This window comes from Cervus canadensis, chromosome 1 (assembly GCF_019320065.1).
Source record: "Cervus canadensis isolate Bull #8, Minnesota chromosome 1, ASM1932006v1, whole genome shotgun sequence".
NCBI classification, from domain to species: Eukaryota; Metazoa; Chordata; class Mammalia; order Artiodactyla; family Cervidae; genus Cervus; species Cervus canadensis.
This window is the reverse complement of record NC_057386.1, coordinates 124,555,897-124,574,081: the sequence shown is the minus strand read 5'-3', so window position 1 is coordinate 124,574,081 and position 18,185 is coordinate 124,555,897. Positions and strand designations below refer to the sequence as shown.

Here is an 18,185-nt window from a genome sequence, read left to right as displayed (position 1 = left end):
CTCCTGTGATTCAGGCACTGAATTTGTTTTTTCTGTTTTTTCACTCCTGTGCTGCAGGTACTGTCTGATGAGCGTGAAGGGTTGTTTCACTGACTTCCACATCGACTTTGGAGGCACTTCCGTTTGGTACCATGTTTTCCGGGGTGGGAAGGTGAGTTGAGTTGAGTCTCTTCAAATCTCTGTGCATCCCTGACTGTTTGTGCATGGAGGGGCTCTCACCTTTCTCCTTCCACCCACCTTCCCCAGCAAGCCCCCACTCTGTGAGTACTTTGAGGGCCACTTGGTCCCCTGGGGCCACCTCCTCACTCTGTGTCTTTTTCTGGAGGGAAAGATCGAGGTCAACTCTTTTGCATCACTTCTGATCACCCATTCACCCCTGTTCAGCCAGTCCAATCAATGTCCTAAGCATCTTAGACCTGATTAGGAGCACGCATGCTTCAGTCCTGTCTGACTCTTTGTGACCTCATGGACTATAGCCTGCCAGGCTCCTCTGTCTACGGGATTCTCCAGGCAAAGATACTGGAATTGGTTGCTATGTCCTCCTCCAGGGATCTTCCTGACCAGGGATCAAACCCCAGTCTCTTATGTCTCCTGCATTGGGAGGTGGGTTCTTTACCACTTGCACCACCTGGGAAGCATCTCAGGCCACATTAGAACTCCAGATTTGGCTCCCAAGAACCCCCCAGCATTCACTTCCCCCAGCTATAGTTTCAGCTCCAGCACCGTGACCTTTTAACTTAAAAGTCTAGTTGCTGGCACCACCTGCCTCCAAGAACATTTTCCATGAGGGACAGACATCACCCAGGGAAAGGAGGTGAGGCATGTGTTCAGGATGCTCCTGCTGTGTCTGCCGCTGTGTGCCTGTCCACGTGGGAACAGAGGGGTCCCTGCATGGGCGTGGGTGTTCCTTGAGAATATGTGTGTGCCGTCCTCCTCCTCTGGGTCTGCGTGTGCATGTGTTTTAACCAAACATGTTGGGAGAAATTCTGGGTAGAAAGTCACCCCGCTTGGTTCCAGATGTTTTTCCTCCTTCTCCAGAGCAAGCACAAGCTGGGTTTATTTATTCGGCCATTTTATCATACAACTTAAATCCCCCTTCCTCTCCTCACCCCACCTCCCCCTACAAGCCCATGGCTCAGGAGAAAGAATGTTCTAACCAATCTAGAAAGTCTTTCCACCCTGGTGTTTCAGCTGGAATGAAGATTCTCTAAAGGCAGGCAGGAGGCCTCCCAGACCAGCAGCACAGCCCTCCCTGCCCCTCCAGAGACCCTTTGGGGAGCCTGGTCCTAGAGGGATCCGCGGGGATGGGTCCTCCCCCATCCTCTCCGCTCCCAGGCAGGTGGGGCTGTCTCCTGGCTGGTGGCAGAGACTGGAAGAAATCAGAGACTTTGGCCTGGATCTTTAACCAATTGCTTCCTTTCCCTCCGAAGATCTTTTGGCTGATTCCTCCAACCTTGCACAATTTGGCACTGTATGAGGAGTGGGTGCTGTCAGGCAAACAGAGCGACATCTTCCTGGGAGACCGTGTGGAGCGATGCCAAAGAATTGAGCTGAAACAGGGCTACACGTTTTTCATCCCTTCCGGTAGGTTCCTGTGAGGCTGGCACTGGGCTGTCTCTTAGCCTCCTGTGACCAGGGGTTTAGGCCAGGCGATGGGGTCTTTCTGGGCCTCCTGGCCTTGGGCAGTCTCCAAGAGAAGCAGGCCTCAGGCTGCAGGGGAAAAACAACCTCTCACATCGTACCTGTTTCTTCCTGCCCGAGGGCTAGGATTTTCTCCTGGGAGAAAGCCAGAGCCCTCCCAGTCTGGGGAAGTTTGAATGCCTTCCTCTAAGAAGTCCTGCTGAGATTTCTGATAGTGAGGATGAGGGTGGTCCTGTGGGGAGGGAAGGGGTGACTTTACCCTACGGGCTGGGGAGGGGGAAGAGGAGGGTTGGTCCAGGGGAAGGACAGACCCCATGGAAGCCTGGGTAGAGGGAAATGCACCCAGAGTGGCAGCCTCCTTTCTGCAGAATGAGATGAAATGTAATTGGGCTCAAGGTCAATTCCTGCACTTGGACTCTCCCCTTCCCCCAAAAATAATTAGCTCCATAACTACAACAGAGGGCAGTAATTAAGAGCACGGGCCCTGGGGCCAGAATACCCCGCCCTAATTCAAATTCCTTCTCTGATGGTTACCAGCTGTGACTTCCTGGAAATGACTTAATCTCTTGGTGCCTCAGTGTTCTCATCTGTAAAATGGGAGACTTACCGGGTAGTAGTGAGGACTGAGTGAGCCACGACCTATTTGCCTACATCTCCTGGGAGATGGGCTGAGGGCTTTTGGCCAGTTACAGGCTGAGTCACTAGTGGATGTGGCCAGGGACCTGGGACCCTTAGGCTGCCTTGGTGGTGGTTTAGTCTCTAAGTCATGTCCAACTCTTGCAATCCCATGGGATTCTCCAGACAAGACTACTGGAGTGGGTTGCCATTTTCTTCACCGTAGGCTGCATTAGTGGAAGCGTTTTACCCAGCATAGGGGAGGTAACAGCCCCACTGGATAGAAGAGTGAGTGAGAGGATTAGGCCACCTGATTGTGTTCCTTGTGGGTTGTAATTTGGAGGAGAAGTCAACCTGGAGAGAGAGAGAAGAGTCTGGGTATCACATCAGGTGAGTCACAGTTGCAAAGAGTCGGACACGACTGAACAACTGAACTGAACTGAACTGAGGTCAATTTGAAGGAGCAATTGGATTGTTTCACTGCGGAAATGAAGATGTATGGTAATGGCCGTCAGCCAGTTGAAGGATCATCTGGAAGAAGAGGTGTCGCCAAGTAGTATTGGACTGACTTGCTCTGCTAGGCACTGAGCTCCCCATCACTGGAAGTATACAAGTAGAGGTTATATGCCAAGGAGCCTGCAGAGAATTTGCTGCTGAATGTAAGTGTGGATCTTAGGGCAGGCATATCCTTTGAGGCCAATAAGATTCATTGGATGGAGAAGATAGTCACACTTAAGTTTCTGAGAGTTGGACTGGAGTTGGCCTTGGGTCTGGACCAAGCTGTAGTGTCAACTGAAGGAGTGGTTGTGGTGATAGTTCCTGCCATGGGGGTGTGGGACCTGTACACGTGGGTTCTTCTAGAAAGTTGGGCAGAGATTTCACTGGTCAGGAAATCTGGGATTCGGAGGTGGCAGGGTTTGGGGTAACTTTATTGTCAGGTCCCCGGATCCATCTTTGGACCTGCTTGACTTGGGGAGGGTCGGGACCCCTGCTTGAGACAGGAAGGAATTGTAGTTGGTGGGCAGTGTTTATGGAGCATACCCTGGCTGGTGTGGTGTGGAGAGGCGGGGAGGAGGTGGTAATCTGCAGTGGGTTCAGGGCTACTCTGGGTTTTGGAGGATTGGCCCTGCTGGATTCAAAGGAAGGCTGGTGTGCTCTTGACCTTGCTGTTGTCTTTGTGACTTTGGGTTAATCTTTTCCCTTCTCTGTGTCTCAACTATCTCATCTCTACAATGGGGGCAGGGTGAGGCTGAGCTCTGAGACCCTCAAGATCCCTCCTAGGGATTTCCCTGGTGGTCCAGTGGTTAAGACTCCACCCTTCTACTGCAGGGGGCACGGGTTCAAATGCTGTGTGGTGTGGCCATAAAAAAAAGATTCCTCCCAACTCTGTCCCCTGAGTCCACGCCTCCCAGCCTTCCCAGGAAGACAGGCCTTTTTCTCACAGGGTCTTTTGCTGAACTGGGAGGTGGCTCATCGCTTTCCCCAGATCTGGGATGGGAAGGGTGTTAATTTTGGTGACTTAGGCAGATTGGAAAAGGTCTCAAGAAGCAGCCATGTAAACCCCAGCTGGGGTATGACTGTGTGTTGAAGGCAGAAAGAAGAGATGTGGATTTGAACTGCAGCTGGCCGGAATCTATTTAGATCCCAGCAAAGGCTTCTGGCCCTAAGGGTCTTGAGTGAGACTCTAGGATTTTTTTTCCTGGATTTTTGGGGAAGAAAAATAGAGACAGTTGAAATTTGTCACCTTCTTGGGGGCAGGGTGTACATGTGGTTCCAGGCATTGATTTCATGAACCTTGTAATTTTGCTAAATATGGGCATTACTTAAAAATGACAACAACAACCTGTCACCTGTTTGTGCTGTTGTTTTGTGAAAGGAAGACTATTCTGACACTAAAAAATATGACAGTACATAATTCCAGAATAAAGAACAGTCACTAGTTTTGAGTCTATGAGACTATACCATCTTCATTTTTCTTGTTTTGTCACCAACCTGTAAAAACTAAAGGGCCAGAGTTTTGGGGTCACTGAGCATCTTGGGTCCTCATGGGAGCCCAGGGATTCTTGCTAGCATCATACCCTCTGAAGCGAACACACATCTGAGATTTGTGGTAGCTGGGATGTGGCTTTGGGGAGAGAGGGCCTTGGGGATTCCCGCCCCTGCATACATGAGCTTTTGGGTGTGGAAAGTGGAGAGTCTCACTCTGGCATTTCCCACCCCTGACCTGGGTTTTCACCTCAGGTGACCTCAGACGTGTTCAGCCTCATGCTGGCCTCAGGCCTCCCTCCCCATCAGCCCTGCGCAAGCTGATAGATGCTGTTGGGAGAGGGAGATGTCAAATGTAATGATATTTTTGTGAGACTTGATTGAGCCTTCTTTTGTCTGAGGGTGAAGGGGTTGGGTGCTAGCTGTGCTTCAGAGGTGGTGGTTATTCAGACTTCCTTCCTGGGTAGTCCAGGAAAGCTGCCTGGAAGAGGAAGACTGTCGAAGGTGACCGAGGAGTAAGATGACCCAGATAAAGGGGCTGGGGTTTGTCCCGCTGAACTGGCCAGCTCTCAAAGGTGGAGGAGGTGGGACTACAATGGCCTCGCCAGTCCACACAGAGTCAAGAGTCTAGAGTGGGTCGGGCATCCCCAAGATTCAGTCTGATCATTGGGAGTAAGGAAAGCTGGAGTTGGAACTCAGCAGTGGACCTGGTGACTTTTTCCTTTGCTTGATCTGACCTATGTCCAGGTCCTCTTTTGGAGAACTGTAGTTAATAATAATAAACTTACAGTACTGAGTAATGATCCTTTTATGTACATAAGTTCTTTGTACATAAGGAAACTGCCCCCCACGCTTCTCTAGTTGCAGCGCGTGGGCTCTCTAGTTGCAGCGCTTGGGCTGAGTTGCCCTGCGACATGTGGGATCTTCGTTCTCTGACCAGGGATTGAATCCTCATCTTCTGTAGGGAAGTCCCATTCCACCCGCTTTTTAAAAGTGAAGGTTCCTAAGGTCCAGAAGAGTGAACACACTAGTCCAAGGTCACACAGTTTATAAGTGACAGGGCAAGATGGGAGCCCAAGTGTGTCTGGTTTCAGATCCCACCTGGTTTCCTGCAGCCTGGGGGTCAGCAGACTTGGGCTCTGGTTCCCCTTCTTGGCTCTGTGACTTGGGGATAATTGTGTGCTCATTTAATAGACTTTCTTAAGGGTCCACCTGGCAGTGTGAAAGGTGCTGGGGAGGCCAAGAGACAGATTTCCTCCATCGTGAGTGCATAGCCAGCCAGCTAGCAGTAGGATGGTGGAGCCCAGTACAGGCGCCTGGGAAAGACTCCCTCAGTCAGTCATCTTTGCCTGGTGGTAAAATTCATAGTAGCTCCAGGCATTTCCTAACTTGGGCCAGTCTGAGAAAACAGTAACTCATAGCTATTTAACAGTGTATTGTGGCTTGGACCTGAGATGATCCATCTGTAAAATGGGTGCAGAGAAAGAAGGACAGTGAAGCAGGCTGGGGTGGAGGCCTCTGGCAGCCCAGAGGATTGCTGCTCAGCTCCAGCCAGTTAGGCCCAGGTGGGAATGGGGTCTGGGGGGTCTGATAAATCGTCTCATTTATCAGCAAAGTGTTAGTCATTCAGTCATGTCCGACTCTTTGCAACTCCATGGACTGTAGCCCACCAGGCTCCTCTGTCCATGGGATTCTCCACACAAGAATACTGGAGTGGGTTCCCATTTCCTCCTCCAAAGGATTGTCCCAACCCAGGGATTGAACCTGGCTCTCCTGCATAGCAGGCAGATTCTTTATGGTCTGAGCTACCAGGGAAGCCCATTTATCTGGAGTGGAAGCCAATTCAGATAGCCTTGTGAAATTTCCCTGTTCTGATAACACAGGCAGGTCAAACTCTACACACCCCTGGTTGTGATGCAGCCCATGGCCTGGTACCAGCGAGGAGGTCCTGGAATGGAGAGGCCGTGATGGCAGCTGCTGTGCGCAGCCCTGGGCCTGGCCCGAAACAGGGTGTTCATGGATGTTCCTGAAAGCAGCAGGCCATGGGCCTCTGGGAGGCACCCTGAGTTTTGTGAACTGCGGACATACCCCTGTAGTAGCCACTGAGATAGACAGATGTGGGTCAGGGGCTTTGCATTCCGAATCCTGAGTGGCTGGGCTGTGGGTCTGGCCTTCTCAGCCCCTCAGGTCCCAGAGAACACACCTGTCAGTAGGTTTTGTTGGGTTGCCTGCTTTCCTTCCATGACTGGATCTGTCTCCCATTGTCTGGCCTGAATAGCCTTTGTTATTACCTTCATATTGTTGGAAACTCTGGCCCAGAAGCAGGAGGTAGATGCCAGTCTCCTTGGTACAGTTGCCAGTCTGGGGACACCTGTTCCCTGATGCTTCCTGGGGTGCAGTGAATGAGTCGCCATCGGGAGGGTGGGTTCAGATGGGACTTCTGAATTTTATTACTTCCCCTCCCTGGTCGTTCAGAGGTAATTTATTTTATTAAAAAAATTTTTTTTTGCCTGTGCCACGCAGCATGTGGGATCTTAGTTCTCCGACCAGGAATAGAACCTACACCCTCTGCAGTGGAAGCGTGGAGTCTTAACCGCTGAACCTCCAGGGAAGTCCCAGAACAAGCATTTAAGATGTGAAAAGGGCTGGGGAGAGGGGCTGGGCAGCAACTCTAATCCAAGTAAGGCTGCCCGACCCACCTGCAGGGCACCGGCCTGGAGAGGAGAGTGAAGAGAAGCTTCTAGAACCCTTGGAATATCTGGGAGCACAGATTCCCTGCCCTAACCCGCCACCCCCCAGCCCCGCAATAGCATCTCTCACATCAGAGGGATAGCTGTAAGTCAGGTGTGTCTGCTTTTCCAGAAGGGAGAGTCCAGGGCTGATGAACGCAGATTCATGTGGCCGCTGTTCTTTCTGAAGCCCTTGTGATGGCTGAGACTGCAGTGACTATCAGCAGCAGTTGCTTACATGGTTTGAGTTCTTACTCACAAGGGAAGCAGTGGTCTTCCTCATTTCACACAGGCACGTGGAGGCCAGGAGTGGGGACAGTCAGGTGCCCCAGGCCACCTGATAGATCAGCCCTGGAGATAATCTCCATCTCCGGGCATGAGCTTTCGTAGGGTGGGAGGTGGAGCATAGGAAGGGGACCCAGGAATCCTTGTCCCATTTGGGCTTCACCCCACCACAAGTATCTGCCTGAGTCCCGCTGTCCTAGGTCCCAGCCTTGGGAAGTGTTGCTTAAATAATGCTGATGGTGGTAACCACAATCATAACAGACAGCGTGGCTTTGCTTGGTAGAAACAAAACAATGTACAGTTGAGAAAATCAGCTGGTCCACAGCTGAGGCGGAGAGGCTGAAGCAAATGTGGGAACTGTGGCTTTGGAGGCTGCATGGAGTGGGGGAGGGGGCAGGGAAGGAGCCCAGGACACGCCACAAGGGCACACCTGGCCGGCACAGATGCTGCCGGAGATGCGGGAGGTAACAGCAGAACCGGGTTACATAAAGCCTTCGCTCCCATGCCGTTAGCTGGCGGGTTCCCCTGCCCTCCCCAGCCCGCGTGCCACCAGTTCTGTCCCACCTATTGTCCCCAGCAGGGGAGGGCCAGCCGTCCATAGTGTCGACACAGATGCCGGCAGTGGCCTTGCAGCCTCCGGGCTCTCTTCCCAGGTGGTAGCATTGCTCCCGGCAGCCGTGGCCACCCGCCGCTGACCCTGAGTCAGGGCTGGCATGTTCAGCTCACCGAGGAAGGAGGCTGGATCTGCTCCCGCTCAGGGATGGGTGGGGAGGCCTCTGTAATTTTCCTTCAAGCAAATGAGTTAGGCTCCAGGTTGTGGGTAGAAGGCTCAGAATCTCAGGTCACCTGTGTGTCCCCTTTCCCCTCTGCTGATTCTGTCTTTCGCTGGGAGTTCCCTGTCCTTGTCTTTTTGCCTCTGTCTTGCTTGTTTCTCTCTTTGCTTCTGCTCCTGTGTTTTGCCAGCTTGTCTCCCGGGACTCCCAGGACCTGTGCTAAGCCTCTGATGCAGCGTCTAAAAACCGAGATCTGTCACTCACCAGCTGTGATGTCATTCAGCAAGTGACTTACCTTCTCTTAGCCTCAGCTTCAGCATCTGTTAAGGAGAGTGGGGTATAACACCCCATCTCCCCCAGCTCTGCACTGTCCAGTGTGGTAGCTGGCAGCCGCAGGGAGGTCTGCTGAACTCTGAGAACATGATCAGTCTGAGATGGGTTAGTTACTCACTGGAGGAGTTAGGCGGCTTGCTTTGTCTCTAGCCATCATGTCATGGGCCAAGCGCGGGGGCTGATTCCTTGGGTTCCGATCCTTACAACTGACTTCACTTTGCTGTGCCTCAGTCTTCTCATCTGTGATTTAGCCATCCCTGAGTAATCCTTGACTCCTCCTGAGATGAGGCATCGCTGGAATGATGCAGAAGAGGCTTCAGGCCGTATGAGTAGTCTGAGGGAGGGGTTTCCAGCTCTCTGACTGGCAGTGGCAGGGGACAGCCTGTCTCTTGGCATCTACAGTCGGGTTTTTCATAACACTTTGTCACCAAGGTCATCAGGACAAGAGGCTGGTCTGCAGCTGCCCCCCTGGCTGGACTTGAGCTAGCCAGGGGTCTTGGCTTGCAGTGGTCCAGTGGGGCTTCAGGTCTGGGTCCTCCAGGACAGTTAGGAGCTCGGCTATCTGCATCACACAGCCTGAGCATCCTCGGGTGCTCACCCGGGCCTTCCACGCAATCCTATGTGCAGGCCTAGTGGGGTATTAGCACAGGGCCAGCTGCTGACCCTTTCGTTCTGTGCCCTTCCCCACCCCAGGCTGGATCCATGCAGTCTACACTCCTGTAGACTCTCTGGTGTTCGGCGGGAACATCCTGCACAGTTTCAACGTGCCCATGCAGCTGCGGATCTACGAGATCGAGGACAGAACGCGGGTGAGGCGGCTTCCTTTTCTTGTGACCGTGCCAGCCCCTGAGCTCTGCCTGGTCCTCGGGGCACACGGGGCAGTCCTTCCAAAGTCCTTCCTGGCCCCTTGTCCCTCCTGAGTTCCCTGCCTCAAGCCGGGTCTTGGTCCTGGTTCTCTGGGGCAGGGGGTGGCCACAAGAGCCTCCACCCAGAGCCCCGGGTGTTTCTGTTCACCTCCAGACCCGTGGTGCCCAAAACCCCCTTGTCGAAGAGGAAGTATCTCTTGAGAAAGCACCGTGAGATGTCAGGAACCCTGGCTCTTCCTTCTTCCCACGTGTATAAAGGGATGCAAGGGAGTGGGGTGGGGGTGCGGGTGGTTGGTGGTTCATGGTTGTGCTGGTAGCTTGGAGCGGGGTTAGGACCTTGGGAAGTAGCTCAGATCTTGACCATGGGGGGACCCTGAAGAAGCCAGTATCGATCTGTGAGTCCGCTGGGGGATTGTCTCTGAGCTCCGTCTCAGTGTCTGCTTGCTGCTGTTGGGGGGTCTCTTGTCTTCTTGACACGAAGTCTTCCCCCACCTCGCGCCCCAGGAGCAGAGTCCGAGGCTCAGACACCTGACCTGGGTCCTCCACTCTGTTCCCATTCCACAAGTTTCCTCTGAAAATCACTGGCCCTTCCATGCTGGAAACTGACCCAGTGTCCCCCTGCATCTGAGACAGGTCTGAGAGTGGGAAACCAGGACACAAAAGGCCTACTTCTTCATTCTTATCAGTTATTCAAATGTCTCTTCTCCCTTTTAATTGAGATGTAATCCACACACACAAAGTGCACAATTCAGTGGCGTATAGCATGTGCCAATGTTGCACAGCCATCACTTCTAATGCAAAGGGGTTTTCATCACCCTAAAAAGAAACCCTGTCCTCAGTAGCAGTCACTCCCCACTCCCCCCTCCCAACCTCTGGCAGTCACTGGTCTGTTTTCTGTCTCTGGATTTGCCTGTTCTAGATATTTTATGGAGATGGCATCGTATAACCTGTCCTTTTCTGTTTGGCTTCTTTCACTTAGCAGCATCTTCAAGGTTCATCTACGGTTGTGGTGTTTGTCATTGCTTTGTTCCCATGGCTTGATTATATTTCATTGTATGGGAGGACCACACCCGGCCATCTCGGACTTTGCCTTGGAAGTGACTTTTGCCCCAGAGAGGGTTGCCATTTGTGGACCCTCTTATAGAAGCAGATGCTCTGTGCTCAGGGGTCCTGCCTTTCTTGGTCTTGTTTCCGGGCCTTGGTCTGCCTGGAATCACATGCATGGGTCAAAGTCTTAGCCACTCTGTGTGCACTGACCTTTTTAGTAGTCCCGATGTTGAGGAGCCTCGTCCACAGGTTCCCTGGGGACCACTCTATGCCGTGTTCAGTGGGCAGGTGTGCTCACAAGGGCGCGTGCATATCTTCAGCCTGGTGGATTTGCAGCTGGGATGCCTGGATCCCAGGGGTCCTGCTTTGTGGAATTCTGTGCCCCTCTTCTGTTGCCCGCCGACCATCCCTCTCCTGGTCTTGGGGAGGCCAGTCCCAGCCCTGGTCTGGAGGCTGCTGCCCCATGGCGTTCTAGAGAAAGGCACCATTTGGGTGCCAGTGGTCAACTTGTAGTCTGGGTCAAGTGCTGTCTGGGACTCTGGCCAACTGTCCTTTGGCCAGCCCCTGAAGAATGGACCGGTTTGTTTGCGAGCAGACGGGTAGGTGTGGGAGAGCAGAGGAGAAAGAAGTCAAGCACACAACTTTCCAGGCAATTCCTGAAAGCCAGAGTCAGGCTGGGATATTTCTAAAGGCTTCAGCAACTCACTTGGCAGCTGTCCCCGCTCCCCCCGAGGGAATCTGGATCCTACTTCTCCATGGATTGGGGTCCTGTCGTCATTCTGTTAGGAGCCCAGCTCCCCTCCCCCGTCAGCAGGAGGCGGGAGGGAGGGTAATGAAGTGGAACCCCCAGCGCCATGCTGAGCTGCTGTGGAAAATCGCGCCCACATGGAGATGAGCACGGCAGGGCCCCCTCCCCCAAGGCCTACCGTTCCCTGTCGTCTCAGTGGGCATCCCATCTGGTTCCCTGAAGCAGGTGGATGGGCGGGGGGTTGAGGGGGAGAGGCCGGGGGTGGGGTGGGGGGATTGGGGCGCAGGCTGGGCGGGAACCAGCAGCAGGCTGTTTAATCTGCTTTGATTTCTGGTCTTTGGAGAGGGCTTGGCTACAAGGCCCAATTGTTTATGTCTTAGGAGCCAAAGCAGACAAAAGATGCTGGGAAGAGAGCCCTGGAAGCCAGATAAAATGCCAGGGCTGCTCCTCGTCAGCTCGCTACAGCTTAATTCTTTATATCCCTGTGAGCTTTCTTAAGAAGGTTATGGCCATTTAAAAATAGTTTTTCAAGAGTCCGAAAACATGGATTTGCTTGGAAACCAAATGCTGGGGGCGGGACAGAGGAAACCATCAGTCTCTAAGCCCTAGGGTGTGGGCTTGATTTATTTAGAAAAATCATTTGCCTTTGTGGCCCAAGGTGGGGGACCTCCCCATAGACACCAGGGGAACCCCAATGTTCTCTTATGTTTAGGAAGCATGTCTGGCTCTCATGATTTGAATTTTTCTGGGCTGGAAGAGAGGTGATCACCCTGCTGCCCATAAAGCAAGCATGAACAGGTGCAGGTGTTCTGGGACTGGCGTTTTTCATTTCCTGACCATCTTCCCTCTCTCATTCTAAAGATAAGCAGAGGGGTGAAGAGCTAACCAAAGACTGGATGTGTCGCATGTTTATTATTTGAAGATAGCATCTCAACAACTCTCACTCCATATTTTTAACTCCAGTTGGCTTGATAAAGGATAGAAATGGTCCAATTGATCACTAAACTGCCGTCTCTCATATTTATCTTTCTTTTCCCCCCCAATGGCTCTAGTGAAAACAGCCTTCTCAGGAAAGGTAATGCCAACATGCCCCATTCCCTCTCAGCTAGCGAATCTATTTGGAAATTGCAGATAATTTATCCTTCCTCTCACCTTTCCCCTACCATTGGATTTTTTTTTCCATTGACTTTTTTTTTTTTCCAGGAGAAAAACAATTTTTAAGACACTTCCACCCACCCTCGTATTTTAGTGTCTCAAGTCCTTGAGACCTTGGGGTTCTAGATGAACCGAAACATCTTTGGTTCTGATCTCCTGAGGTCACTCAGCTCCAGGAGGAAGGGCTTAGGCCAGGTGCCACTCGAATGGACCTTTGGGAACTCAAACTGACCCCTTGAGACCCACTGAGAGATTGATTACTCCCCCAGGCTGGGAGCATTGCATGCTTTCTGACTGCCTTGCCTTTCAATGATCAGCTCAATTTGGTGAGGCTCCGAATGTGTCAACAAGTAATGTTGAGCAATCGTGTGTTTAATGTTCCCAGGCATGTGGCTGAAACCTTTTGAAGGCGAAGGGTGGAAGGCGACAACCTGTTTGTAAGTCAATTCTTTGCAAATTTTGTTTCCTGCGGTGCTCTCTTGGAAAAAAAAAATTAAAAAAAAAACAAAAACAAAAAAAAATTCTTTCATCAGCATTTGTTTTCACCCAGCTGGTTTCCCTTGGGTTCAGCAATGATGAGGGGAGACTTATCTTCCTCTCCGGAACTATAAAAAAATTTTTTTCCTAATCTAGAAAGATTCTCAGGTGCCATGGTGCCCATTAGGGCCGAGTGGCTCAGACGGTTTCCCAAATTTGAAAAGTCAAAAGAACTTGAGAGTTTTATCAATCAAGTCAGGAGATGTGAGGGAGGGTCTGAGAAGAGGCAGGCCTGCCTGTCCTCAACTTGCTCTGTAGGTTTTGACGATTTGTTTCAAAATCTCTTGGCCCTTGTTCTGGAGTGAGGGTGGGGTGGGGCTGAGAACCACCCGCTCCCCAAACTCTCTTCACAGGAGGCCAGGACGGCCACAGGCCCAAGAGCCTCTCTCCTTTTCAAACTCTGGAGGACACTGATCCAATGACTGTGAAAAACGATGAATATTCTCCCAGCAATAAAACTGGGGTTCTTGGGAAAGTAAGCTGGAGCCAAGGAAACCACTAAATGATATTCCCAACTCCATGCATCTCCCCAGGAGCTCAAAAGCATGCGGCAGCCAGGATCTCATCCTAAAGCATACCATCCCCCAGAGGCAGGGAGATCAGATGGACCCAGGATGCAGATGGGAGAAGTGGGGACAGGGTCTTGCAGCTGGGAAACTGAGTCAGTGGGATCTGGGATGGATGGGAACTGGAACTGGGACTCTCAGAGAGCAGAGTGGGGGCCTTGTCCGGATGGACACCGAGAGAGGCAGGAAGACCAGATTTTAGGGATGATGGAGTAGATGGAGCGTCTAAGTCTCTGTATGTGCCTTCCTCCCAGATGTAGAATGTCACCCGTTGGTTGTCAGCAAAGCAAGGTGGGAGAGTGTGCTTCCTTGACACCCAATTCCCTGAGTTCCTAGAGGGCAGGAGAGGTGAGGAGAGGGTCTCTGGCCCCCGCACAGGTCCCTCAAGGCAGATGCATCCTCGGTGAGAGGGTCCAGGAGTGAATGTGGACGTGTGGGAGCCGTTTGTGGTCTCAGAGAAGAGGACCCAGCTGTGGGAGACACCATCTCCCACCACCCTCGCCCGCTCGGGATGTAGTTTCTGGAAGGCTCCTCCATGCCAGGGCCATCAGTGTTATTGCTTCTTTCCCATCTCTTGCTGCCATCTCATCCGTATAGAACCCGTGCTGCCAACCATTGGAATCCCCCTGGGGCCCCGGCCTTTTCACAGCTCTGATGCATCAAGCTCTCTGCACCTATACTTCCTCTCCTGTAAGAAACAGTCAAAAGGGGATCTCCAGCTGGACGCCTGCTCCAGACCCGGGGGGTGTGTCCTTCAGTGTTAGGACGGTCCCAGGTCACACCGGGGACTTGTGTCAGAGGGAGTCCTCTGTGGAGATACGGCTGGCAGTGCCCGGTGTCGTGGGGGAGGCGCAGGAGGTGGGCCCCTCTGAGGCCCCGCCCCTGATGGCAGGAGAGGCCACACCCCCTCCATCCTCATTGGTCCGTCTGTTGTGGCCTCCTCCTCTGAGTACAGGAGATGCTTGATAGCCTGTCTGCAAATGGGTAAGGTTTGGGGTTTGATTTCTGTTTTTCAAGGTGGGAAGGAGCGGTGGTAGAATCTATGCAAGGATTTTGGAGAACGGACGAGGACCCTGTGTCTGTGGTAGCTAGAATCAGGCAGGGGCTCGCAGCTTCAGGTACCCGCGCACTCCGCCGTCAGATCAGGGGACACCTCTGTTTCTCTGCATCTCACCGAAGCATAAAGTGGACCCCGTACAGCTTTCCCTACGCAAAGCTCGAGGACCTTTGCAATGACGCTCTCACATAGGCCTCTTCCCCGCTCTTCCTCCTCATTCGTGCATGCTGATATCTTGTCCCTTTCAGCCCTTCCCTCCAGCCCATACCCCCGCCCCAGCCCCCCTCCCCCCCCATTTTTCCTTCACACCATTTGTGCTCTTGCTAAGATGATGAAAATGACTCCCACTCCCAGGAACTCCCCCCTACCCCACCCCAGTGCCCTTCTCTCCCGCCTTTCCCCTCTGCCCCCCAGAAACTGACCTCTGCTCCTGGATCTTTGCTTTCAGGTGCAGCCCAAATTCCGTTACCCCTTCTACTATGAGATGTGCTGGTATGTCTTGGAGAGATACGTGTACTGTATGACCCAGCGGTCCTACCTCACTCAGGAATACCAGAGAGAATCAATGCTTATTGGTGAGTGAGCCTTGCTCGGCTGCCTCAACGGCTCAGCTGCAGCAGAAATAATTTTTGTTTTTAATACTCAGCAGTGTTATTTTCTTTTCCATCTCTAGGTCAGTATTTCTATTTATTTATCTTTAAAGATTAATTTTTATTGGGGTATAATTGCTTTCTGATGTTCTGTTAGTTTCTACTGAATAGCAAAATGAACCAGCTATACATATACATATATCCCCTCCCAGAAGTAATTTTTTTCAGTGGGGCTTTGGGAGTCCTGGGTTCCAGGAATTCCTCTGAGCCAGTGTTATTGGGCAGGTTCCTAGAGACTCTTGAGGAGGGGCAGGGAAGTCATCCTTCTTAGCTTCCCACTTGAAATAGTGGTAAGTGAAGGAAATCATGACCTCCAACAGAGTCATCTTGGTGGTCGCCAGGTTTTACTGGTTGATTATACAGAGATGGGGAGGGGCTAGTCCCCTGGCATGGTTACTGAAACGGGCCCCCACTGAACAAAGATTCCTGGTTCTTTTTTTTTTAATCCCTCCCTGGCCACCAACTGATTTTTTTTCTCACTGCACTAGAGGTTAGATTTTTGTCTATATAGAAACAGGCCTAAGAGATTCAACCAGTTCCCCAAAACACAGGTCAGTTATAAGCCAGAGGGAGGGGTTGACCAGAGTTGGGGGTGCAAGCTTGGCAGAGCCGTGGGTGGTTTTTGACAGAGGCAGGGAGAGAGCATTTATAACTGCAGCTGCAACGCCCTACCCGGCTGCCATTACTTAAAGGGACATCACACCCACCCCCCACCCCCAAATGGCTCAGTCCTTGAATCTTGGCTCACAGGCACCCACCCTGAAGTTGTATCTAGCTTATGACACCTCAAAGAGCGATCTGTAGGAAGAATATGCTTCTTCCCCTCAGCCTCTGAGCTGCTACAGTCGAGGGTTTCTTCTGGATGCTAGAGTCACTGTGCCTCACTCACTGCATCTTTCTCATCATGGGATAGAAAAATGGGGTCGGCCCACCTCCTTTAGGGCCTGAACAATTTCTGCTGCGATTTACAAGATATTTAGATTTGTTTTTTTCCTCTTACTAAACCTCTTCCTTCCTTCCCTTGACTACTGTCCTGAATTCCAGGGGTTTCAGGCTTGACATGTGATGGAGAACCAATGTTTATGCTGGTGGGGGTTCTTGACTGGGGAGTGCCTTTTGGAAATTCAGTTCTATCTTGGGTTCTGGAGCGGGGGGCGGGGGGGCTCTGTTGTGACGTTTCATCCCTATTAGATGATTCAGGTGTTCAAAAATATCCAGACCTTCACAGGCTCCTCTTGGGGAGCTTCCAGCCTGGTAGGAGATGGGAAATGATCCTGAAGTAGTGTGATGACCTCTGTGGTTGCAGTAGCTACATGTTCCCTTGGGGACCAGAGGCTGGATTTTGAGGCAGTCCCCAGGACTGGGAGAGAGTCACCACTCTCACTTGAAAATTTAGGGCCATAGAAGAAAGTTCCTTATTCTGTTCCAGGCTTGATAGGAAGTGTTAAGGCCACGTTTGGGTCACTGGTACCCACATTTCTCTTCCATTTTCTTGCCAGTTTCCCCCACCAAAGAGAAGGGGGGATATTTAGGGGATGCCTCATTTCTTGAGTGCTAATTGTGTGTCAGGAACAATGCTCTGTGATGTCTTATTTAATGCTCACTATGACTGTTCAAGGGAAGTATTTAGAGCATTCTTGAGATATAGTTCACATATCATATAATTCACCCTTTTAAATATGTACCATTCAGTGATTTTTAGTCTATTGTCAGGGTTGTGCAGACACCAGCACAGTCAGTTTTTAGAACATTTTCATCATCCCAAAAGGAATTCTGTACCCTTGAGCTACCATGTCCTTCTCTCACCCCATGCCCTTGACCTCAGCCCTAAGCAACCAGGAATCTACTTTCTGTCTTTGTATAGTTTCTTCCTGTTCTGGACATTGCATATGAGTGGAATCGTTTAATATGTGCTCATTTTTGCTTTACTTTTTTACCATATTGAAAGATACAATACCAGGTGTGTTCAGAGAAGTGAGGCAGTTTGTCAGGATGCACACAACTGGGGAAAAGCAGAGCTCTGCCTGGCTGATGGCAGCCTTTCTAGGGCCTGAGGGAGGCAAAGGCCATTAGAATCATCAGAAGGAGCTCCATGTGCAGAGTAAAGGGGAGGCACAGCGAGTGGGGCTTCCAGGGACTTCCAGCAGGGAGTTTGGGGTGTTCATCTCTTTCTTGTGACATTCTCCTTCCATGCCTCCTGCCCCGACTCCTTTCTTAGATGCCCCAAGAAAGCCCAGCATAGACGGCTTCTCATCTGATTCCTGGCTGGAGATGGAGGAGGAGTCCTGTGAGCAGCAGCCCCAGGAGGAGAAGGAGGAAGAGGAGGAAGAGGAGGAAGAGGAGGAGGGTGCAGATAAGACCCCCAAAGCATCTGCTGATGGCCCTGCCTCACCCACCAGCACCCCGTCCGAGGACCAGGAGGCCCCCGGGAAGAAGCCCAAAGCCCCTGCCATGCGGTTCCTCAAAAGGACTCTGTCGAACGAGTCAGAGGACAGCGTGAAGTCTGCCACGATGCCCACCGACTACCCCAAGACGCCCACTGGCTCTCCCGCCACTGAGGTCTCTGCCAAATGGACCCACCTCACCGAGTTTGAACTGAAGGGCCTGAAAGCTCTGGTGGAGAAACTTGAATCCCTCCCGGAGAACAAGAAGTGTGTCCCCGAGGGCATCGAGGACCCCCAGGCCCTCCTTGAGGGTGTGAAGGTGGGCAAGGGGGTTGCCTCGGGCTGGGCAGCTAAGGAGGGCTGGGCAGGTCTTGTTCAACATGCAGATTCTCGAGGGTAGCTCAGCTCCAGGGAGCTTGGTACAGGCTGTCCTGGGGGGACATCCGTGTGTGGAGAGGGACCTCGAGTCCAAACAAGCCCATCTGGGGTGTTTGAGTAGAGGCCACCGTTGTGATCCCTGCAAGGGGATCTCATAGTGGAAGCTGGCTCTGCAGTTGACAATGAACTGTCTCTTAGGACGTGTTGAGAATCCCAGCCATTGAGGGCAGTAGGTGTCACTACTTAGAGTGCACCAGTAGTGCTGTGGTTGGGCTTGGGGACAAACTCCTGACATCATGGTCGAGGAGACTTGCTGCCTTGGGCTGGCTTTTTTGCCCCAGAGCATGCTTCTGTTTCACGTGAACAGGGTGTTCATCCTGGTTGTCCTCTAGGTGACCATCTCGGGTGGGCCACCAGGATTGAGAGGTCTCCAAG

General features: G+C 52.0%; 1 protein-coding gene across 10 annotated transcripts in view; it reads left to right on the top strand.

Moving 5' to 3' along the window:
- Positions 1-18,185, top strand: part of KDM2B (lysine demethylase 2B) — a 115,113-nt gene that overhangs the window by 36,361 nt on the left and 60,567 nt on the right. For all 10 annotated transcript variants that reach the window (XM_043441253.1, XM_043441237.1, XM_043441227.1 and 7 more), the window contains 5 exons: positions 58-151; positions 1,431-1,584; positions 9,056-9,171; positions 14,787-14,913; positions 17,207-17,691. In XM_043441253.1, coding sequence (XP_043297188.1) covers positions 58-151; positions 1,431-1,584; positions 9,056-9,171; positions 14,787-14,913; positions 17,207-17,691 — 976 coding nt within the window. The remainder of the gene's footprint in view (positions 1-57; positions 152-1,430; positions 1,585-9,055; positions 9,172-14,786; positions 14,914-17,206; positions 17,692-18,185) is intronic.